The sequence below is a fragment of the Bombina bombina genome, chromosome 2 (genome assembly GCF_027579735.1).
Source record: "Bombina bombina isolate aBomBom1 chromosome 2, aBomBom1.pri, whole genome shotgun sequence".
NCBI classification, from domain to species: Eukaryota; Metazoa; Chordata; class Amphibia; order Anura; family Bombinatoridae; genus Bombina; species Bombina bombina.
In genome coordinates, this window is record NC_069500.1 from 352,734,985 (window position 1) to 352,760,853 (window position 25,869).

At 41.6% G+C, this 25,869-nt stretch overlaps 1 protein-coding gene across 1 annotated transcript in view; it reads left to right on the forward strand.

The window, feature by feature from the left end:
- The window catches only part of LOC128646952 (P2X purinoceptor 7-like), a 730,384-nt gene that overhangs the window by 590,520 nt on the left and 113,995 nt on the right, over nucleotides 1-25,869 (forward strand). Inside the window, exon 9 of the mRNA XM_053699762.1 lies at nucleotides 18,639-18,772. Within this exon, the coding sequence (XP_053555737.1) occupies nucleotides 18,639-18,772 (134 nt within the window). The remainder of the gene's footprint in view (nucleotides 1-18,638; nucleotides 18,773-25,869) is intronic.

Below are 25,869 nucleotides of genomic sequence, written 5' to 3' on the forward strand. Positions count from 1 at the left end.
CGCCATTGACTTCAATAGGCAGGCGAATTTTAAAACCAACAGGGACTCTTTCTGGCCACAATAGTGATGGAAAAGTTGTTTCAAGGGGACTAACACCTGGACTGTGGCATGCCGGAGGGGGATCCATGGCAAAACTCCCATGGAAAATTACATAGTTGATGCAGAGTCTGGTTTTAAGCCATACAGGGCATAAATCACCTAACATTCCTAAATTGTTTGGAATAACGTGCTTTAAAACATCAGGTATGATGTTGTATCGATCAGGTAGTGTAAGGGTTATGCCCGCTTCACAGTGACAGACCAAACTCCCCGTTTAAAGGTACAGTCTACACCAGAATTTTTATTGTTTTAAAAGATAGATAATCAGGGGGCGGAGCCAACTCTCGCTGAGAAAGGACGCATATTCCAAGAGCTCTTATATTATTTAATAACTTTTAAACAGATCTATGTCCTAATCTGCCAATTTCTACCCCACTTTGGAGACCCAGCTGGAGAGGTGTCTTTCTGCTACTTTGGAGGCACCTTGGCAGTATTATTTACTCTTGCGGTCCCTACTTTCTACCCACCGCAAGCAGCCTAGATGGAGAAAAATATGGCCGAGCTCATCATCGTGCAAATGAAGGAGCTGCTGGGCCGCTATGTTGGAGCTTTTGTGGTTGAGGGGATCGTACCTCTTCAGCCCCCCATCGCTCACACTGTTACTCCGACCATTCCACCAAGAGGTGTAGTGAAGTGCGCAACAGGAATACACTACCCGCGGGTGTCGCCATCTTTGGAGCCTCAAGCAGCACGTCCACCACTGCCTTGCGCTGCAGGGAAAACAGCTGTGCGAAATGATCAGGACGGTCAGACCAGGGTCCCTGAGACATTTGTCTTGCAACGAGCTGAGTCACTTCAGCGTACTATTGGATGGCCCTGGGTGAGATCACTGCCTATGCCGCTAACTAGTGAGACACCCCATCAAAGCTCCCTTAAGGCAGTTTACATGGAAGGGTTGATAATGCCGAGTGGAGGGGATGAGATCCCTATTATATGCTCTAAGACCCTGCATTTCCAGCATAGCTCCCTCACCGTGAAGCTGGAGACATCCCTTGTGTTACTATCGGGGATTCCCTCTTCCCACTCGGTGATCGGGGAGGCTAAAGTACTTGCATTCGACTCCATCTTTAATTCAGCCCAGCTACTCCTACTCTCCTTCGGCCCTTGGAGCTACTACATAGCATTTTCTCCTGAAACAGTAAGCTATATTAGTCCTGGATCATTGAAGCCTTGGTGCAGAGATTCCATCTTATGTCACAAAAGGGGACTTGGCTAAAGTTAGAGACATTACTCCCTGAATAACCACTTTTTACCAAGGACGCTTATATTGACTGTTTCTCTGAAGTGGGATAGAGGACTTAGCTTTTTCATATACCAGGTTGCTGCATTATCCCTTACCTAGGTAATGGCTCTCCCTGAGAGAGTCTACTTATGACACTGGATTGCCCCCAGATCAGTTACAGCCCACTATCTTGACAGATTAAGCAAGTACTGCTTCATGTCCCTAGCTTTAATCTCACATAAGTCTGTTTCTAACATCGTTATTTGCATGTTTAAAGTTACAGTTCTTCTATGTTTGTTTTCTAGACCAATTCCTTGTTGTGCTAACTTTTTTAAAGAATAACTATCTGTTTGCCTCATTAACATATACAGGGGATGCTTATGTATTTGCTGCACACTAAAGGTATTACAGTGGGGGTTATCTATTGTACCGCTATTAGAACGTTATATATGCTCTTACAGTTGTAGTTAGTTAAGTGTGAGATTTCTGCTTAAAACTATTGATGTCCTAGGATGTCACATATTCCACCGTGATAGCCAACTATCTACTGCATCTTTAATTTATAGAGGTCCTAGCTTCTATGTTTCACTGCCCCACATTATAGCTATAACTTGTTAAATTTGTGGAGGATGTCCCCCTCAGTGCAAAGAATATGCCTTTACTGGGATTCCTCTTCTTTTTAAATTCCTCTTCTTTTTAAATTAAATGCTTGGACGCCTGTATATCTATACAACTGTTTGCATTGTCTTATTGTCTGTGCCTTAGTGGTACGGGCGTAGTCAGCGGCCGGGACTGCGCCTTCCCAATTAATATGTCTGGAATATAGGTGTTCCGTTACGTTTAATAGTTACATCCCTTTATTGTTAGGATGTTCCCTTAATATTGACATTTATATTGTACAAAGTGTGTCATCTGCTCCCACGCTACTCCGAGTTATAAGACCTCTTACCACTTTATCAGCAGTCTTTTCTAGATAGGTATGTTTTATGTTACACTGGTTCTAGCTCAACCCACATAGCCCATTTTTTGCTTCTGCTTATAGCTCTCCTATTTATGGTGACGTTTGTTGCCTAGACTTACCAAACTTTATATGGTACCTGCATAGTGTATCTAGAGACAAATTGCAGTGTTCATTATGTTAGCTAACTTATTTCAGCTGGCATTTTTATTACTGTAAGGAGGTACAACCCTCTAGCTAATAGTCTTGCCTACTTAACTCATAAATATATTATTAATTGCTAAGATGCTATAGCATGAGATGTTGCGAGACTTTGCAGCTTAATACAGTGTTCCTTGGGCAGGCAGGTCCTGCATTATTACTCTCACCACTTATGCCCTTTTCATGCACTGAATCTTAGATAAACCCTACACACTTTGCCAACTGTGTAAACATAGATCCTATGGCTCCCTTGATTTAAGTGCTCCTCTAACCTAGCATGCACCCAACATATTAATAACCTACCACTTTGTAATGACCACCTCCCCCCCCCCCCCTCCCTCTCCCTCCCATTCTCAAATAATATACTTCCTAACTTAGGAGGATTATCTGAGCGGTGTATCTTGCTTGTACCGCACCCTGATTATTTTCATATCCACATATCCTGCAGTGCAATCCGACATTGACCATATTTTTCCTCCCTAGCTTTGCAGGTTTGTCTAGCATTTTTTCTTGTTAATCATAAAAAAATCAAAGGAGTAAAACAAGGTTTCTCATCTGAGATCCAAGAGTGATCCCAATCTCTTTCAATTTACCTACTATAACTATACCCACAATACATCTTTATAAGGCCCTAGAGTGGCCCGCCAAATTGTTCAGTGGGTTTAAAGTTTTAAAGGCAATTGTTGTGCATTTCAAGTTTATGTTATGTCATGCAATGTAACTAAACACTGTATTTGTACTTTTTCCAATGACATTTTTTGTATGTTTGCCTTATTTGAAACCTTAATAAAGAATATTTAAAAAAAAAAAAAAAAGATAGATAATCCCTTTATTACCCATTTCCCAGTTTTGCATAACTAACACATTTATAATAATATACTTTTAACCTCTGTGATTATCTTGTATCTAAGCCTCTGCAAACTGCCCCTTTTTTCAGTTCTTTTGACAGACTTGCAGTCTAGCCAATCAGTGCCTGCTCACAGATAACTTCTCGTGCACGAGCACAGTGTTATCTATATGAAATACGTGAACTAACACCCTCTAGTGGTGAAAAACTGTTAAAATGCAATCTGAAAGAGGTGGGCTTCAAGGTCTAAGAAATTAACATATGAACCTCCTAGGTTAAGCTTTCAAATAAGAATACCAAGAAAACAAAGCAAAATTGGTGATAAAAGTAAATTGGAAAATTGTTTAAAATTACATGCTCTATCTGAATCCTGAAAGTTTATTTTGGCCTAGACTGTCCCTTTAACGCACCGCAAACAACCACAAACAGTCCATTTGCACAACCGCAAACTCCCCATTTGCACAAGGTTGGATACCAAACTAGCCATGTCCCGTTCCTTGTCCTCACTGATGTCATTGAAGGTCTCTTCCTCCACCCAGCCATGTACAACACCAAGGGTCCCCGAAAGGTGACAACAAGCCCCCTGGGACGCCTGCTGTGTTTGGTCTTCCACCTCCTCAAAGTCACCTTCCTCCTCTGACTCCTCTTCTTCAGACTCCTCTCTCTGTGTTGCCTCTCACTGCGTTATTATAAGGTGTGTTAAGTAGTACTATTCCTATCAGTTTAATCCCTATGGTGTCCCCTATCAGGGGACGTGTATATGGCATGGATTTTTGGAACCGGGAGATGGAAAAAGATGCTTGGTCGGTCCGGCCACGAGATAGATAGATTTGATAGATAGATAGATACATAGATTAGATAGATAGATCAATAGATACATTTGATAGATTCGATAGATAGATAGATTTGATAGATAAATAGATAGATTTGATAGATAGATAATTTCCCAGACATAGAATTACAAGACGTGCGGTCTGGGACCCATGGTAAGGTTCCCAGAGGCAGTTGCGGCACCAGGGGACGTGTATATGGCATGGATTTTAGGAACCAGGCAGGAGATGGAAAAAGATGCTTGGTCGGTCCTCCTACTTCAAATTTGGGGCACTGCGCGTGCAATCTACTGTGCCACCAGATATGAGTAGTGTGTTAAGTAGTACTATTCCTATCACTTTAATCCCTGTTACGTGCCTTTTTTTTTGTTTTGTTTTTTGAAGCCACAGTGCAGCACCAGAGGCCTGAAAAATTTGGCATGTACACATGCCGGAAAAATTAGGTATTGTTGCAGCCGCTGCTGTAGCAGCGGCCAGAAAAATTGATGTTTGTTTCCCTGGCAGAAAGTGCCCTAAAACATTGCGGCTTGAACACTAGTTGGTGGCGGATAAGTCACGCAAGTCATCCGGCATTCGAAGATAACATACAGCAGCTTGTGGACCATTTATAGCCCAAGGCAGATCATCTCATTAGGCCTTTTTTACTCGAATGTATCGCCCAATGTCAGTCCCTTCGGGATCCATCCCTCATTCATCTTAATAAAGGTGAGGTAATCTAGACTTTTTTGACCTAGCCGACTTCTCTTCTCAGTGACAATACCTCCTGCTGCACTGAAGGTCCTTTCTGACAGGACACTTGAAGCGGGGCAGGCCAGAAGTTCTATAGCAAATTGTGATAGCTCAGGCTACAGGTCAAGCCTGCACACCCAGTAGTCAAGGGGTTCATCGCTCCTCAGAGTGTCGAGATCTGCAGTTAAGGCGATATAGTCTGCTACCTGTCGGTCGAGTCATTCTCTGAGGGTGGACCCCGAAGGGCTGTGGCGATGCATAGGAGTTAAAAAGCTCTGCATGTCCTCCATCAACAACACGTCTGTTAAGCATCCTGTCCTTGCTGGCGTGGTCGTGGGAGTCGGAGGATTACTTTCACCTCTTCCCCTGTTAGATGATTCCCGTTGTGCTGTGACATCACCCTTATACGCTGTGTAAAGCATACTTTTTAATTTATTTTGGAACTGCTGCATCCTTTCCGACTTGTGGGAATTTGGTAACATTTCAGGCACTTTATGCTTATACCGGGGGTCTAGTAGCGTGGACACCCAGTACATGTCGTTTTCCTTCAGTTTTTTTATACGAGGGTCACTCAACAGGCACGACAGCATGAAAGACCCCATTTGCACAAGTTTGGATGCCAAGCTACTCATGTCCCGTTCCTCGTCCTCAGTGATCTCACTGAAGGTATGTTCTTCCCCCCAGCCACGTACAACACCATGGGTACCAGATAGGTGACAACGAGCACCCTGGGATGCCTGTTGTGGTTGGTCTTCCTCCTCCTCCTCCTCCTCCTCCTCCTCCTCCTCAAAGCCACATTCCTCGTCTGACTCCTCTTCCTCACAATCCTCTTCCAGCGTTGCCGCTGGTCCAGCAAGCGATGCTGATAAGGCTGTTTCTGGTGGTGATGGTGACCACAACTCTTCCTCTTCATGCTCATCTACGGCCTTATCCAGCACTCTTCGCAGGGCACGCTCCAGGAAGAAAACAAATGGTATGATGTCGCTGATGGTGCCTTCGGTGCGACTGACTAGGTTTTTCACCTCTTCAAAAGGACGCATGAGCCTACAGGCATTGCGCATGAGCATCCAGTAACTTGGCAAAAAAATACCCAGCTCCGCAGAGGCTGTCCTAGCACCCTGGTCATACAAATACTCGTTAACGGCTTTTTCTTGTTGGAGCAGGCGGTCGAATATTAGGAGTGTTGAATTCCAACGTGTCGGGCTGTCGCAAATCAAGCGCCTCACTGGCATGTTGTTTCGCCGCTGGATATCTGCAAAATTCGCCATGGCCGTGTAGGAACACCTGAAATGGCCACACACCTTCCTGGCCTGCTTCAGGACGTCCTGTAAGCCTGGGTACTTATGCACAAAGCGTTGTACGATCAGATTACACACATGTGCCATGTATGGCACATGTGTCAACTTGCCCAATTTCAATGCCGCCACCAAATTACTTCCGTTGTCAGAAACCACTTTGCCGATCTCCAGTTGGTGTGGAGTCAGCCACTGATCCACCTGTGCGTTCAGGGTGGACAGGAGTGCTGTTCTGGTGTGACTCTCTGCTTCCAGGCAAGTCAACCCCAAGACGGCGTGACACTGCCATATCCTGGATGTGGAATAGTACCTGCGGAGCTGGGGGAGTGCCGTTGATGTGGAGCAAGATGCAGCAGCAGAAGAGGACTCAGCCGAGGAAGAAGTTATGGAAGAGGATGGAGTAGGAGGAGTAGAGGAGGTGTCACCAACTCCTCTGCAGAGCCACGAATTCCATGCTTGTCAGCCGTCAGCAGGTTTACCCAATGCGCAGTGTAGGTGATATACCTGCCCTGACCATGCTTTGCAGACCAGCTATCAGTGGTCAGATGGACCCTTGCCCCAACACTGTATGCCAGACATGCCATTACTTCCTTTCGCACAATAAAGTACAGGTTGGGGATTGCCTTTTGTGAAAAGAAATTTCGGCCGGGTACCTTCCACTGCGGTGTCCCAATAGATACAAATTTTTTAAACGCCTCAGACTCCACCAGCTTGTATGGTAAAAGATGGCGGGTTAAGAGTTCAGACAAGCCAGCTGTCAGATGCCGGGCAAGGGGGTGACTTTGGGACATTGGCTTCTTACGCTCAAACATGTCCTTGACAGACACCTTACTGTGGGCAGATGAGCAGGAACTGCTACGGAAGAGAGACGGAGTGGCGGATGGTTGAGAGGGGGCAAGGAGTACAGCAGTGGTTGACGTGGCTGAAGATGCTGGACCAGGAGGAGGATGGCGGCTTTGAGTTTGTGTGCTGCTTCTACTCATGTGTTGATCCCATCGGCGTTTGTGATGTGAGATCATGTGCCTTCGCAAAGTAGTTGTACCTAGGTGGGTGTTGGACTTCCCACGACTCAGTTTCCTTTGGCACAGGTTGCAAATGGCATTGCTGTTGTCAGAGGCAGACACACAAAAAAAATACCACACTGCTGAGCTCTGCGATGACGGCTGGCTGACCATGGGTGCCGATGCATGCTGTCTGACTGTGCCACTAGCTCCTTGCGATGACCTCCCCCTGCTTCCAACTCATCTCCTCCTCCTCCTCTCTGTCTCCCCATCTGAACTTTCCCCCTCTTCTTCTTCTCTTCTAGCGGGCACCCACATGACATACACGGACGCATCGTCATCATCAACCGCTTCACTTGTATCTGACAAATCAACAAAGGAAGCAGCAGCGGGTACAACATCATCATCATCACACCATACGTCCATGTCTGTAATGCTGCCTGACTGAGACATATCACTGTTATCTACATCCTCTGTCAATGATGGTTGCGCATCACTCATTTCTTCCAACTGATGTGTAAATAACTCCTCTGACAGATCAAGTGAAGCGGCTGTGGTGCTAGTGTTGGTGGTTGCGGCAGGCGGGCGAGTGGCACTGGTCACTTGAGAGGTGCCCGAAGCTAAGCTGGAGGTGGATGGAGCGTCAAGGTTCCGAGCGGAAGCTGTAGAAGATTGGGTGTCCTGTGTTAGCCAGTCAACTAGGTCCTCCTCAGAACTTTTCGCGTTCATGGTATGTGGCCTCTGAACACTGGGCATTATTGTATGGTCAAAGGGAATCACAGCACCACAACCACAACGGCACCTGCGGGGTGGCCTGCCTCTGCCTGTCATTTTTTTTTTAAATGTACACTTACACTACTATTAAACAAAATATGATTGGTGCCACTGGGCAAGTGGGCACAGTATACGCTGTGAGCCTGACACAAAAAAGCAGACTGATGTTTCACAATCTAAAAAGTTTATTTTTTTAAATGTACACTTACATCACTATTAAACAAGATATGAGTGGTGGCACTGGGCAAGTGGGCACAGTATATGCTGTGAGCCTGACACAAAAAAGCAGACTGATGTTTCACAGTCAAAAATGTTTATTTTTTAAATATTTACACTACTGTTACAACAAATATGAGTGGTACCACTAACTTGGCAAGTGGGCCTGGCACACACGCTGGCAGGCAGGCAACTGCAATAAGATTACACTAGCAGACTGATGTTTCACAGTCAAAAAGTTATTTTTTAAATATTTACACTACTGTTACAACAAATATGAGTGGTGCCACTAACTTGGCAAGTGGGCCTGGCACACACGCTGGCAGTCAGGCAACTTCAAATAGATTACTCTAGCAGACTGATGTTTCACAGTCAAAAAAGTTTTTTTTTAAAATATTTACACTACTGTTACAACAAATAGGAGTGGTGGCACTAACTTGGCAAGTGGGCCTGGCACACATGCTGGCAGGCAGGCAACTTCAATTAGATTACACTAGCAGACTGATGTTTCACAGTCAAAAAAGTTTTTTTTTTAAATATTTACACTACTGTTATAACAAATATGATTGGTGGCACTAGTTGGCAAGTGGGCCTGGCACACACGCTGGCAGGCAGGCAACTGCAATTAGATTACACTAGCAGACTGATGTTTCACAGTCAAAAAAGTTTTTTAAAAAAATATTTACACTACTGTTACAACAAATATGAGTGGTGGCACTAACTTGGCAAGTGGGCCTGGCACACACGCTGGCAGGCAGGCAACTGCAATTAGATTACACTAGCAGACTGATGTTTCACAGTCAAAAAAGTTTTTTTTTTAAATATTTACACTACTGTTACAACAGAAATGAGTGGTGGCACTTAGCAAGTGGGCCTGGCACACACGCTGGCAGGCAGGCAACTGCAATTAGATTACACTAGCAGACTGATGTTTCACAGTCAAAAAAGTTTTTTTTTTAAATATTTACACTACTGTTACAACAAATATGAGTGGTGGCACTAACTTGGCAAGTGGGCCTGGCACACACGCTGGCAGGCAGGCAACTGCAATTAGATTACACTAGCAGACTGATGTTTCACAGTCAAAAAAGTTTTTTTTTTTAAATATTTACACTACTGTTATAACAAATATGATTGGTGGCACTAATTGGCAAGTGGGCCTGGCACACACGCTGGCAGGCAGGCAACTGCAATTAGATTACACTAGCAGACTGATGTTTCACAGTCAAAAAAGTTTTTTTTTTAAATATTTACACTACTGTTATAACAAATATGATTGGTGGCACTAGTTGGCAAGTGGGCCTGGCACACACGCTGGCAGGCAGGCAACTGCAATTAGATTACACTAGCAGACTGATGTTTCACAGTCAAAAAAGTTTTTTTTTTTAAATATTTACACTACTGTTATAACAAATATGATTGGTGGCACTTAGCAAGTGCGCCTGGCACACATGCTAACAGACAGGCAACTGCAATTAGATTACACTAGCAGACTGATGTTTCACAGTCAAAAAAGTTTTTTTTTTTTTTAAATATTTACACTACTGTTATAACAAATATGATTGGTGGCACTAGTTGGCAAGTGAGCCTGGCACACACGCTGGCAGGCAGGCAACTGCAATTAGATTACACTAGCAGACTGATGTTTCACAGTCAAAAAAGGTTTTTTTTTAAATATTTACACTACTGTTACAACAGAAATGAGTGGTGGCACTTAGCAAGTGGGCCTGGCACACACGCTGGCAGGCAGGCAACTGCAATTAGATTACACTAGCAGACTGATGTTTCACAGTCAAAAAAGTTTTTTTTTACAAAATTTACAATACTGTTACAACAGATATGAGTGGTGGCACTAGTTGGCAAGTGGGCCTGGCACACACGCTGGCAGGCAGGCAGGCAACTGCTATTAGATTACACTAGCAGACTGATGTTTCACAGTCAAAAAAAGTTTTTTTTTTTAAATTTACACTACTGTTACAACAGATATGAGTGGTGGCACTTAGCAAGTGGGCCTGGCACACACGCTGGCAGGCAGGCAACTGCAATTAGATTACACTAGCAGACTGATGTTTCACAGTCAAAAATGTTTTTTTTACAAAATTTACAATACTGTTACAACAGATATGAGTGGTGGCAATAGTTGGCAAGTGGGCCTGGCACACACGCTGGCAGGCAGGCAACTTCTATTAGATTACACTAGCAGACTGATGTTTCACAGTCAAAAAAGTTTTTTTTACAAAATTTACACTACTGTTACAACAGATATGAGTGGTGGCACTGCAGGCAGGCAATTGCAATTAGATTACACTAGCAGACTGATGATGTTTCACAGTCAAAATTACACAGGCAAAAAAAAACAAAAAAAAACGACTGATGTTCTAGCCCTAAAAAGGGCTTTTTGGGGTACTGTCCTTACAGCAGAGATCAGATGAGTCCTTCAGGACTGTAGTGGACACTGAATACACTAGCCTAGCTATCAATTTCCCTATAAAATCAGCAGCAGCTACACTATCCCTCCTCTCACTAAGAATGCAGGATCAGATTGAATCTAAAATGGCTGCTGCCCAGGAGCTGGGAGGGTCTGGGAGGGAGTGTCTGCTGCTGATTGGCTGAAATGTGTCTGCAGACTGTGAGATACAGGGTCAAAGTTTACTCAATGATGACAAATAGGGGGCGGACCAAACATTGCATATGTTCGCCCGCCGCGGCGAACGGGAACAAGCTATGTTCACCGGGAACTATTCGCCGGTGAACTATTCGCAACATCACTAATTACAGCATGATAAGTGACAGTGCTGTATTGATTGCTATGAAGCACTACCACTGTTTGATTTACAATGCAGCACTACCACTGTTTGATTTGCAATGCAGCACTACCACTGTTTGATTTGAATCTAGCCACCAATCAGCAAACGGTACCCAGGTGCTGAACTAAAAATGGGCTGGCTCCTAAGCTTACATTCCTGCTTTTTAAATACAGATACCAAGAGAATCAAGAAAATTGATTATAGTAACTGTCTAATAGTTATACAGTTTCTAAAAATGTAATGCTGTCTGAATTATGATATAAAAATTTGGGTTTCATATCCCCTTAACTAGCAATGGGATGGTATGTAAGACAACGCTGGTATTACAGGTTTTTACAAACCCGGCGTTAGCCGCAGAAAAGTGAGCCGAGAGCAAAAATTAGCTCCACATCTCACTGTAATACCAGCGCTGCTTACGGTAGCGGTGAGCTGGCTAAACGTGCTTGTGCCCGATTTCCCCATAGGAATCAATAGGGCAGATCCGGCTGAAAAAAAACCTAACACCTGCAAAAAAGCCGCGTTCAGCTCCTAACGCAGCCCCATTGATTCCTATGGGGAAATACACTAACATGAACCCCGAGTCTAAACACCCGTAATCTTACACTTATTAACCCCTAATCTGCCGCCCCCGACATCGCCGACACCTGCATTATATTATTAACTCCTAATCTGACGCTCTGGACACCGCCGCCACCTACATTATACTTATGAACCCCTAATCTGTCGCCCCCAACATCGCCAACACCTACATTATATTTATTAACCCCTAATCTGCCGCCCCCAATGTCGCCGCCACTATATTAAAGTTATTAACCACTAAATCTAAGTCTAACCCTAACACCCCCCTAACTTAAATATTATTTAAATAAATCTAAATAAAATTACTATTATTAACAACATTATTCCTATTTAAAACTAAATACTTACCTATAAAATAAACCCTAAGATAGCTACAATATAACTAATAGTTACATTGTAGCTATCTTAGGGTTTATTTTTATTTTACAGGCAACTTTGTATTTATTTTAACTAGGTAGAATAGTTATTAAATAGTTATTAACTATTTAATAACTACCTAGCTAAAATAAATACAAAGTTACCTGTAAAATAAAACCTAACCTAAGTTACAATTACACCTAACACTACACTATAATTAATTTAATTACCTAAATTAACTACAATTAATTACAATTAAATTAAATAAACTAAAGTATAGAAAAAACACACTAAATTACAGAAAATAATAAAATAATTACAAGTTTTTTAAACTTATTACACCTAAAAAATCCCCCTAATAAAATAAAAAAGCCCCCCAAAATAAAAAAAATCCCTACCCTATACTAAATTACAAATTGCCCTTAAAAGGACTTTTTGCGGGGCATTGCCCCAAAGTAATCAGCTCTTTTACCTGTAAAAAAAAATACAATACCCCCCCAACATTAAAACCCACCACCCACACACCCAACCCTACTCTAAAACCCACCCAATCCCCCTTAATAAAACCTAACACTTACCCCCTGAAGATCACCCTACCTTGAGACGTCTTCACCCAACCGGGCAGAAGTGGTCCTCCAGACGGGCAGAAGTCTTCATCCTATCCGGGCAGAAGTGGTCCTCCAGACGGGCAGAAGTCTTCATCCAGGCGGCATCTTCTATCTTCATCCATCCAGAGCGGAGTGGGTCCATCTTCAAGACATCTTTGGCGGAGCATCCTCTTCCAACGACATCCGACGACTAAATGACGGTACCTTTAAGTGACGTCATCCAAGATGGCGTCCCTTCAATTCCGATTGGCTGATGTCGTCGGATGTCGTTGGAAGAGGATGCTCCATGTCGGATGTCTTGAAGATGGACCCGCTCCGCTCCGGATGGATGAAGATAGAAGATGCCGCCTGGATGAAGACTTCTGCCCGTCTGGAGGACCACTTCTGCCCGGATAGGATGAAGACTTCTGCCCATCTGGAGGACCACTTCTGCCCGGTTGGGTGAAGACGTCTCAAGGTAGGGTGATCTTCAGGGGGTTAGTGTTAGGTTTTATTAAGGGGGGATTGGGTGGATTTTAGAGTATGGTTGGGTGTGTGGGTGGTGGGTTTTAATGTTGGGCTGATTACTTTGGGGCAATGCCCCGCAAAAAGCCGTTTTAAGGGCTATTTGTAATTTAGTATAGGGTAGGGATTTTTTAATTTTGGGGGGCTTTTTTATTTTATTAGGGGGATTAGATTAGGTGTAATTAGTTTCAAAAACTTGTAATTTTTTTATTATTTTCTGTAATTTAGTGTTTGTTTTTTTCGTACTTTAGTTTATTTAATTTAATTGTATTTAATTGTAGTTAATTTAGGTAATTAATTTAATTATAGTGTAGTGTTAAGTGTAATTGTAACTTAGGTTAGGTTTTATTTTACAGGTAACTTTGTATTTATTTTAGCTAGGTAGTTATTAAATAGTTAATAACTATTTAATAACTATTCTACCTAGTTAAAATAAATACAAAGTTGCCTGTAAAATAAGAATAAACCCTAAGCTAGCTACAATATACCTATTAGTTATATTGTAGCTATCTTAGGATTTATTTTATAGGTAAGTATTTAGTTTTAAATAGAAATAATGTAGTTAATAATAGTAATTTTATTTAGATTTATTTAAATAATATTTAAGTTAGGGGGGTGGTAGGGTTAGGGTTAGACTAAGGTTTAGGGGTTAATAACTTTAATATAGTGTCGATGACGTTGGGGGCTGCAGATTAGGGGTTAATAAAATTTAGTGTTTGCGAGGCGGGAGTGTATATATATTTATTAAAGTGGCGGCTATGTCCAGTCGGCAGATTAGGGGTTAAAAATGTTTTTTAAGTGTTTGCGATGTGGGGGGGGGCCTCGGTTTAGGGGTTAATAGGTAGTTTATGGGTGTTAGTGTACTTTTTAGCACTTTAGTTAAGAGTTTTATGTTACGGCGTTAGCCCATAAAACTCTTAACTACTGACTTTTAAATGCGGTAACAGTCTTGACAGGAGAGGCTGTACCGCTCACATTTTCCAAGACACGTAATACCGGCGTTAGGAAAATCCCATTGAAAAGATAAGATACGCAATTGACGTAAGTAGATTTGCGGTATGTTAGAGTCGCGGAAAAAAAGTGAGCGGTACACCTGTACCTGCAAGGCTCGTAATACCAGCGGGTGTTAAAATGCAGCGTTGGGACCTCTCAACGCTGTTTTTTAAGGCTAACGCAAGACTCGTTATCTAGGCGAATGATTGGTGAAGAATTTTGTTACCATTTTTGATGCACCTTAACAATACAAATTTTCCCTGCTTATTTTTGTGTGAATGGTTCAAATATTTGTTTTGTATGATGTTTAAAATACAAATTTTGTTGTGCACATTTCATATGAAAATGCAGTATACACCCCTTAGCGAGACACCCTGTTTTCAGGGTAAAAAGTGGCTTTAGATCATTCCACCAAGGAAATAGAAGGACTGGCGAGCATTCTTTAATAATTTCGCCAGCCCAGAGAGCTTTCTATCATCAAATCCATAGTGTCTAGCCCTTTTTGCAGATTATCCATTTAGGTAGGAACAGGGAAGATATTTGTTGTACTATCTGTCTGATGGGAATCTTTATTAGTAAGAGTGAGATCTAAGGATGACGTTAAGGATTCATTTAAAAAAATTCAGGAGATCCTCTATGCCTTTTTTCATTATTTTTAGATTTAGCTGACATTTTGTGAGACCCCAAATATCTATCCATAAACAAAGTGTTGTAATGTAAAAGTGTTTTTAATAAAAAGACAAAAAAAGGAAAAAAAGGTTTATTTTTATTAGGTAACTATACCCAGTGGTTTGGGACTAAATACTCAGTGAGTGGTGACTGAGTGAGTGTGGAAGTTAATTCTACTGATGTATAATGTACTTTGTCCAAAATTAAGACATCAATATTGAATATCTTTCTCTTTTTCTTTCTTTTTTCTCTTCCCTCTTCCCTTTCCCCTTCTCCCCTAAAAAAAAATAATCTTTAATGCATTTACAATTTAAAATAATGTTATCAAAGAGGGTGGCAAGAATCTAATAGTTAGAGTTAAATACTAATGGGCCATGATATCCAAATGTTGAAACACTTGAAAGTGATGCAGCATAGCTGTAAAAAGTTGACTAGATAATTTTGTAATATATATGCATTAGCAAAAATGCTTCTAATAAAAGCTATAGCTGTTTCAAAAGTGTATTTAAGTATGCACCATGCACCAGCATTTTAAACACGACTTGTTCGGAGAGCCTAAGGTGCTTGTACCATCTGTTAATTACTCAATTTGTTAATTGCTGACATGATACAAGCCCCACTGATGATCTGATGAGCTGGATTATTTAAATGTGGGTGCAGTGAAAATATCTAGTTATGCTTCACATGTGCGTGCAGAGAAAAATGTTAACACTAAAACAGTTATTACTCTTAATAGAAGCATTGTTGCCAATACATGTATATTGGAAATATGTTTCTATTCAAAGATGCAATAAATATATGTGCATTTATATTTGACTGGAATGTCCCTTTAAGACTGTTCCCTCCTTCCTTCTTTCTTCTTTAAAGTTGTTCTCATATCCCATAATAAGTAATTGCCACTTGCCTTTTTACTCAGGAGTTCTTATTCACTTCAACTTGTAGTCAGCAAAATAAATCAATTTACCAAAATTCTCCCAATAAATTATCCAGTGAGAGTCCAACTGTCTTGCTGAGCAGTTATAATAAGTTTATTCAGCTTTTTGTAATGTAGGCATTCTTTTTCAACCGCATGTTTAAATACCAGCCTTGTTTTTCTACTGCTCTCTTTTAAACCAGTTATCCCTAAATCCACTAGCTGGTATGATTCAGGCAGCACTTTTCAGTTTGTAAAGGTGTTCTGTACAAACATCATTCACTGGCAAGTAAGTATCATCCCAATCGTAGTGATTTATATACACCTTCAGACCCAGCTCCTTATATTAGCTGATTTAATCTGCCTTTACTTTAATATTTCCAAGTTGTCTCAATGGTCTCTGCTCACGAGTCTATCCACCACGGTGCCACAATACTGAAGCAGTCTTGAATCTATTAAACCAGTTTTCAGTAATGGCTCTAAAGAGGGTTGGTGCCTAAAACTGTTATTCTTAAATTCACAGGATCCTTACAGCTGTTCTTGCAAAGCGTGTAATTTCCACTTTGCGCTGTCCTGCCTAGATCTGTGGATTTATCCACCTTTACAGAGTGCCGTTAACCTTCGATTGCAGCTTATTTTTCACTGCTCCGCTTTTTTCCACTTGGCCCATAGGCCGTTAACCATTACGGTTCAATCAGAGGATCTCTACACATAGGCACATTGCACCGGTCAGCAGTTTCATTCCACTCAGGATGATTATTATACACTGCCAGTTCCGGCTCACTATTGTAGTGATTTAGCCTTCCTTAGGTCCATATAATTTATGCCGCACTTCAAGATCGTCGCCGAGGTCCTTATGCAAAGGGCCACTCGCCACAGCCTTATGGCCAGAGAGAAGGGCTTTGAATCCGTGCAGCCAGTCTACCACTGTAGTCCTTATAGGCTTGTATCCAGAGCTGCTGTTTCCAGATTTAAAAAGCCGTTGCAGATTTTACCCGGAACATGTGGCATGCGGTCCACACTTTCCTGCGTATATGTGACTTCGGTGGGGGAAAGATAAATTTATCCAGTGGTCCTGTGGCCCAGACATGAATCCTGTCTAGGGCTAATTCACTTGGGCATCAACAGATCTATAGCTCATGCTGTTAGAGCAAGGAGCAGCATGGAGCTCTGAAGTTGTCCTGCTTACTCTCTGCCCGCCCACTGGAAGTCTAGAAGTCAAAAAACTATCTTTTCAAGTTATGTTGTGCCCTTTTCCTATAATTAAACTCTGGGAATTGAAACAACACACTGCAGGCTCGCCAGAAACACAAGTTATGAAGCAGCGGTCTAAAGACCACTGCTCCATAACCTGTCTGCCTGCTCTGAGGGTTGATTGACACCCCCTGCTAGCGGCCAATTGGCTGTGAATCTGCAGGTGGCGGTATTGCACCAGCAGTTCACAAGAATTGCTGGTGCAATGATAAATGCCGACAGCGTACACTGTCGGCATTTATCGATGTGCGGCAGACATGATCCGCAATATCGGATCATGTCCGTCCGCACCTTCATAATTAGGCCCCTTAGTCTGTATGTTAATGTATCACAACACTACCCAAAAGGGGTTTTATGTCACTTTAAGTAATAATAAACCAACCCTTTATTTTAATACACAGATTTTTTTGTATGTGTTTCTCTATATGGGTTTTTGTCTTGGATTCATATAACTTTGTCTCTATAACTTTCCTGATAACTCAGAAAAATGGTGGAGGATCCAGACTGAATGAGGCCTCCACAATCCTTCATTACTGCTCTCATGAAAGAAAGGAAGAAGCATTTTCTTTCTGTTGTCTTTTTTTGCCGCAGAAGGTGGCCAGTGTTGAGGTATATTTACCTTAGGCTCAATGTCATGACTCTCCAGTTCTTGATCATGTGTCCAGGCAACAGTCTTGATTTCTACCTATCTTTAGAAAATCTTTTTTACTTCATTTATCTACCAAAATTCCCCTATACTTTCTGTTAAGTCTGAAATTAAAGGGACATTGTAATCCCTAATTAGTTTAAAGGCTTTGACACATACTCAAATAACAATCAAAACCTCAACTAATGGATTTATTTGGTTAAGAGATAGTGTAATTTATTATTATTATTATTATACTTTATTTATTAAGCGCCAACATATTCCGCAGCGCTGTCCATGGATAAAATTTATTTAACTAAAACAATACAATACTTGTAAGATACAGGACAAAATTTACAAGCACATACAGGAGGGATTGAGGGCCCTATTCCCGTGGGAATTTACAATCTAGAAGGGTAGGAGGTTGAGAAACAGGAGGTGAGGACTGCAAGATTGAGAAAGATGTTAATACAGAGTTAGATGAGGGAAATGTTAGGTAAGTGAAATTAATTTATTATTGAGTTGGGTGGTAGGCTTCCCTGAACAGAAAAGTCTTCAGGGAACATTTAAAGGAAGACCGATTAGGGCAAAGCCTGACAGCACTGGGAAGAGTGTTCCAGAGGGTAGGTTCTGCAAGACAGAAGTCTTGCAGTCTAGCATGAGAGGAGGTGATAGTTGCAGATGCAAGGAGCAGGTCATTTTTGGATCTTAGTGGACGGGCTGGAGTATACTTGTTTATTAGAGAGGATAGGTAGAGGGGAGCGGCGTTGGTGATAGTTTTGTATGTAAGGGTGAGCATTTTGAATTTAATTCTGCTGTGAATGGGGAGCCAATGAAGGGACTCAGAGAGGTGCAGCAGATAGAGAGCGACGGGAAAGGTGGATCAGCCTGGCAGAGGCATTTAGGATGGATTGAAGGGGGGAGAGGTGGGAAAGAGGAAGGCCAGAGAGTAGGTTATTGCAGTAGTCAAGTCAATTATTACATCTTATGTTAACATTTATACCAACAAGACGAATAAAGAATGCATTTTTTTAAACAGTGGCCATAACACATTTGGAAATACCCAGTATGTCAGACTACAAGAGAAAACAAGTCATTTACAATTTATTTCCTCAACTATAAATGCATAACTCGATTTTTCTTCTCTTTACTTCTAGGGTGCTATTGTTGGTATTGACATTAAATGGGATTGTAATCTTGATTGGTCATCTCCCTGTCGCCCAGAGTACAGTTTCCAGCGTTTAGATAAAAGAGTAATTGATGAATGCCAAACCCCATGCTTCAGCTTCAGGTATGTTTAAAAAAAAAAAAAAGTTAATCATCTTTATAGGATTTAAGTCTCTCAAATGTTAATGAACATATATAACATTTTCAGAACATCAGTAGCTATGGCACATGTTGCTCATATCCATAACGTGGGTTAATATTTTAAATTTTGCATTGTATTGTAATATTGAACAAAACATCTAATGTGTTAAATAAATTAAGATGCTGCATTGTATATTTTTTTCAAAACTGCGGAGTTCTCTTCCTTAGATATTATGAGGTGTGGTGAAAAGAGGTTGTCTAAATGTATAATGAATAATCATTGTAATAATAAGACACTTTAGGATTACAATATGGCTGCAGTTATGTGTGGCATTAATCAGTGTTAATGGAAGAAATAATAGAAAATGTAAGTTAATAAGAGAATGTGTCCAAAAACTGAACACAAAGAAAAGTGAGACAAAGATGAAGTTATAAAGGTCAGAGCATGATACATAAAATCAGTCTTCATTAAAACCTTTTTTCCTATTGACCTCTTTTATTGCTATTTTTGTTGTTGTGAGTGTTCCTGAAGTTGCTCCTTTGTGAATAGTAATCAGTAATTGTATTGCATACACACCACCAGAAGCAATGGCACCAGTAGATCTATGTTCTGCACTAAATATACTCACTATGGGACAGATTACAAGTTGTCAGGATGTTTATGAACATTAATAATTAATAACAATAAAAATTATTATTAAATATTAATATTTAATCCTAATTAATAATAACTAGATTCTGGCAGATGTAATATTATTAACATAAGAATATATGTATGCAGTAGCAAGGGCTAAATTATGATGAAATATATAATAGATTTATTACACTATTAACCCCTTAATGACAACTGACGTACCAGGTACGTCATGCATTAACAACCAGTTAATGACAATAGACGTACCTGGTACGTCAGTTGTCTAAGAGAGTGCTGGAAGCGATCGCAATCGCTTCCAACAGCTCTCAGGGTATTGCAGTGATGCCTCCATATGGAGGCATCCTGCAATACCTTTTCAGAAGACTCCGATGCAGAGAGAGCCACTCTGTGGCCCTCTCTGCACCGGTAGCGATGGTGCCGGTTCGTTGGTGGGTGGGAGCATAACAGGGAGGCGGGTGGGCGGCCCATCGCTACCCGGCATCCGGTTCCTGTAAGTGCAATGTGCACGCCGGGTGCCGGGAGCGTGCGGGGGCGCGCGTGCGCGCGCGCGATTAGCTGGCCACTGACACCAATGAGGAGGGAAGAGGGGGGAAAAAAGAATAAAAAAAAATAAATATATAAGGATCTGGGAGGGGGAGGGGGTTGGGGTATTGTGGGGGGCTGCTACACTACAGAAAACATTTAAAAATTGCCAAAAAGATAAAAAAAACACTTGTTTTTGGGGCAAATTGGGTACTGGCAGACAGCTGCCAGTACCCAAGATGGCGGCAATTAGGTAGGGGAGAGGGTTAGAGAGCTGGGGGGGGGGATCATGGAGGTTGGGGCTAAGGCAGGGGTCCATCACAGCTAAAACATTTTTTATTTTTTTTTATTAAAAAAAAAGAAAAACTCCTTTTATTTAGTACTGGCAGACTTTCTGCCAGTACTTAAGATGGCGGGGACAATTGTGGGGTGGGGGAGGGAAGAGAACTGTTTGGGAGGGATCAGGGGGTGGGATGTGTCAGGTGGGAGGCTGATCTCTACCCTAAAGCTAAAATTAACCCTGCAAGCTCCCTACAACCTACCTAATTAACCCCTTCACTGCTGGGCATAATTTACGTGTGGTGCGCAGCAGCATTTAGTGGCCTTCTAATTACCAAAAAGCAATGCCAAAGCCATATATGTCTGCTATTTCTGAACAAAGGGGATCCCAAAGAAGCTTTTACAACAATTTGTGCCATAATAGCACAAGCTGTTTGTAAATACTTTCAGTGAGAAACCTAAAATTGTGAAAAAAGAATTTTTTTTTAATTGTTTCCTCGCATTTGGCGGTGAAATAGTGGCATAAAATATATCAAAATGGGCCTAGATCAATACTTGGGGTTGTCTACTACACTACCCTAAAGCTAAAATTAACCATGCAAGCTCCCTACAACCTACCTAATTAACCCCTTAACTGCTGGGCATAATTTACGTGTGGTGCGCAGCAGCATTTAGCGGCCTTCTACTTACCAAAAAGCAACCCCAAAGCCATATAAGTCTGCTATTTCTGAACAAAGGGGATCCCAAAGAAGCATTTACAACCATTTGTGCCTTAATTGCAGAAGCTGTTTGTAAATAATTTCAGTGGGAAACCTAAAGTTTGTGACAAAATTTGTGAAAAAGTGAACTTTTTTTTTTATTTGATGACATTTGGCGGTGAAATGGTGGCATGAAATATACCAAAATGGGCCTAGATCAATACTTTGGGTTGTCTTCTAAAAAAAAATATATACATGTCAAGGGATATTCAGGTATTCCTGACAGATATCAGGGTTCCAATGTAACTAGCGCTAATTTTGAAAAAAAGTTGTTTGGAAATAGCAAAGTGCTACTTGTATTTATGGCCCTATAACTTGCAAAAAAAGTAAAGAACATGTAAACATTGGGTATTTCTAAACTCAGGACAAAATTTAGAAACTATTTAGCATAGGTGTTTTTTGGTGATTGTAGATGTGTAACAGATTTTGGGGGTCAAAGTTAGAAAAAGTGTGTTTTTTTCAATTTTTTCCTCATATTTTATATTTTTTTTATAGGAAATTATAAGATATGATGAAAATAATGGTATCCTTAGAAAGTCCATTTAATGGCGAGAAAAACGGTATATAATATGTGTGGGTACAGTAAATGAGTAAGAGGGAAATTACAGCTAAACACAAACACTGCAGAAATGTAAAAATAGCCATTGTCATTAAGGGTAAGAAAATTGAAAAATGGTCCGGTCATTAAGGGGTTAAAGGAACAAGAAACAAAAAAAAATTCTTTCATGATTCAGATAGAGAATACAATTTTAAACAACTTTCCAAATTACTTTTATTATTTAATTTGCTTCCTTCTCTTGTTATCCTTTGCTGAAAAGTTTATCTAGGCAAGCTCAGGGGAAGCAGAGAACCTAGGTTCTAGCAGTTGATTGGTGGCTGCATATATATACCGATTGTCATTGGCTCACCCATTTGTTCAATTAGAAAACCATTACTGCATTGCTACTCCTTCAACAAATGATACCAAGAGAATGAAACAAATGAGATAATAGAAGTAAATTAGAAAGCTGTTTAAAATTGTATTCTCTATCTGAGTCATGAAAGACAATTTTTGGGTTTAATGATCCTTTAATAAAGTACAAAACAAACTATCAAGCTATAGAAATTATTTAAATCAATTCAAATTTAATTAAATTGTTTGTTATACTATCGACGTGAGCAGTTAAGCACAATATTGTACTGGAAAATTCAATATTAACAAAAATGAATTTGGTATCAGTGAAGGGGTTAAACCTGTTGTCTAAAATACCATTTCATACTGATCATGATAAAATTGCTGAAATTGTATGGTGGATCTCTTACTTTCTTTTTCACAGGATAGTATTTAAATATGCCAAGCAAATACCCTGCACCCTCTCCCCTTTTTCCCTTTATGAAAATGGATGGCCTCTTGTATAAAACATAATTTATGCTTACCTGATAAATTCCTTTCTTCTGTAGTGTGATCAGTCCACGGGTCATCATTACTTGTGGGATATTAACTGCTCCCCTACAGGAAGTGCAAGAGGATTCACCCAGCAGAGTTGCTATATAGCTCCTCCCCTCTACGTCACCTCCAGTCATTCGACCAAGGACCAACGAGAAAGGAGAAGCCAAGGGTGTAGTGGTGACTGGAGTATAATTTAAAAAATATTTACCTGCCTTAAAAAACAGGGCGGGCCGTGGACTGATCACACTACAGAAGAAAGGAATTTATCAGGTAAGCATAAATTATGTTTTCTTCTGTTAAGTGTGATCAGTCCACGGGTCATCATTACTTGTGGGATACCAATACCAAAGCAAAAGTACACGGATGACGGGAGGGATAGGCAGGCTCTTTATACAGAAGGAACCACTGCCTGAAGAACCTTTCTCCCAAAAATAGCCTCCGAGGAAGCAAAAGTGTCAAATTTGTAAAATTTGGAAAAAGTATGAAGCGAAGACCAAGTTGCAGCCTTGCAAATCTGTTCAACAGAGGCCTCATTCTTAAAGGCCCAAGTGGAAGCCACAGCTCTAGTGGAATGAGCTGTAATTCTTTCAGGAGGCTGCTGTCCAGCAGTCTCATAAGCTAAACGAATTATGCTACGAAGCCAAAAAGAGAGAGAGGTAGCAGAAGCTTTTTGACCTCTCCTCTGACCAGAGTAAACGACAAACAGAGAAGACGTTTGTCGAAATTCCTTAGTTGCCTGTAAGTAAAATTTTAGAGCACGGACTACATCCAGGTTGTGCAGTAGACGTTCCTTCCTCGAAGAAGGATTTGGGCACAAGGATGGAACAACAATCACCTGATTGATAGTCCTGTTAGTGACTACCTTAGGTAAGAACCCAGGTTTAGTACGCAGAACTACCTTATCCGAGTGAAAAATCAAATAAGGAGAATCACAATGTAAGGCTGATAACTCAGAGACTCTTCGAGCCGAGGAAATAGCCATTAAAAATAGAACTTTCCAAGATAACAACTTTATATCAATGGAATGAAGGGGTTCAAACGGAACACCCTGTAAAACGTTAAGAACAAGGTTTAAACTCCATGGTGGAGCCACAGCTTTAAACACAGGTTTAATCCTGGCCAAAGCCTGACAAAAAGCCTGAACGTCTGGAACTTCTGACAGACGCTTGTGTAACAGAATGGACAGAGCTGAGATCTGTCCCTTTAAGGAACTAGCGGATAACCCCTTTTCTAAACCTTCTTGTAGAAAAGACAATATCCTAGGAATCCTAACCTTACTCCAAGAGTAACCTTTGGATTCGCACCAATATAGGTATTTACGCCATATTTTATGGTAAATCTTTCTGGTAACAGGCTTCCTAGCCTGTATTAAGGTATCAATAACTGACTCAGAAAAACCACGCTTTGATAAGATCAAGCGTTCAATTTCCAAGCAGTCAGCTTCAGAGAAGTTAGATTTTGATGTTTGAAAGGACCCTGAATCAGAAGGTCCTGTTTCAGAGGTAACGACCAAGGTGGACAGAATGACATGTCCACCAGATCTGCATACCAAGTCCTGCGTGGCCATGCAGGCGCTATTAGAATCACTGATGCTTTCTCCTGTTTGATTCTGGCAATCAATCGAGGAAGCATCGGGAAAGGTGGAAACACATAAGCCATCCTGAAGGTCCATGGTGCTGTCAAGGCATCTATCAGGACCGCTCCCGGATCCCTGGATCTGGACCCGTAGCGCGGAAGCTTGGCTTTCTGTCGAGACGCCATGAGATCTATCTCTGGTTTGCCCCAACGTCGAAGTATTTGGGCAAAGACCTCTGGATGAAGTTCCCACTCCCCCGGATGAAAAGTCTGACGACTTAAGAAATCCGCCTCCCAGTTCTCCACTCCCGGGATGTGGATTGCAGACAGGTGGCAAGAGTGAGACTCTGCCCAGCGAATTATCTTCGATACTTCCATCATTGCTAGGGAGCTTCTTGTCCCTCCCTGATGGTTGATATAAGCTACAGTCGTGATGTTGTCCGACTGGAACCTGATGAACCCCCGAGTTGTTAACTGGGGCCCAGCCAGAAGAGCATTGAGGACTGCTCTCAATTCCAGAATGTTTATTGGAAGAAGACTCTCCTCCTGATTCCATAGTCCCTGAGCCTTCAGAGAATTCCAGACAGCGCCCCAACCTAGTAGGCTGGCGTCTGTTGTTACAATTGACCAGTCTGGCCTGCTGAATGGCATTCCCCTGGACAGATGTGGCCGATAAAGCCACCATAGAAGAGAATTTCTGGTCTCTTGATTCAGATTTAGAGTGTTGAATGGAATGAAGGACACGGCATGCATTTTGAAGTTTTGTTAACCTGTCCTCTGTCAGGTAAATCTTCATTTCTACAGAATCTATCAGAGTCCCCAGGAAGGGAACTCTTGTGAGTGGAAAGAGAGAACTTTTCTCTTCGTTCACTTTCCATCCATGCGACCTTAGAAATGCCAGTACTATCTCTGTATGAGATTTGGCAGTTTGAAAGCTTGAAGCTTGTATCAGTATGTCGTCTAAGTACGGAGCTACTGAAATTCCTTGCGGTCTTAGTACCGCCAGAAGAGTGCCCAGAACCTTTGTGAAGATTCTTGGAGCCGTAGCCAGTCCGAATGGAAGAGCTACAAACTGGTAATGCCTGTCTAAAAAGGCAAACCTTAGATACCGGTAATGACTTCTATGAATCGGTATGTGAAGGTAAGCATCCTTTAAATCCACTGTGGTCATGTACTGACCCTCTTGGATCATGGGCAAAATTGTTCGAATAGTTTCCATCTTGAACGATGGAACTCTTAGGAATTTGTTTAGGATCTTTAAATCCAAGATTGGCCTGAAGGTTCCCTCTTTTTTGGGAACTACAAACAGATTTGAGTAAAACCCTTGTCCTTGTTCCAACCGCGGAACTGGATGGATCACTCCCATTAATAAAAGATCTTGTACGCAGCGTAGAAACGCTTCCTTCTTTGTTAGGTTTGTTGACAACCTTGACAGATGAAATCTCCCTCTTGGGGGAGAGGATTTGAAGTCCAGAAGGTATCCCTGAGATATGATCTCTAACGCCCAGGGATCCTGAACATCTCTTGCCCAAGCCTGGGCGAAGAGGGAAAGTCTGCCCCCCACTAGATCCGGTCCCGGATCGGGGGCCCTCAATTCATGCTGTCTTAGGGGCAGCAGCAGGTTTTCTGGCCTGTTTGCCCCTGTTCCAGGACTGGTTAGGTTTCCAGCCTTGTCTGTAGCGAGCAACAGCTCCTTCCTGTTTTGGTGCAGAGGAAGTTGATGCTGCTCCTGCTTTGAAATTACGAAAGGAACGAAAATTGGACTGTCTAGCCTTGGCTTTGGCCTTGTCCTGAGGCAGGGCATGACCTTTACCTCCTGTAATGTCAGCAATAATCTCTTTCAAGCCGGGCCCGAATAAGGT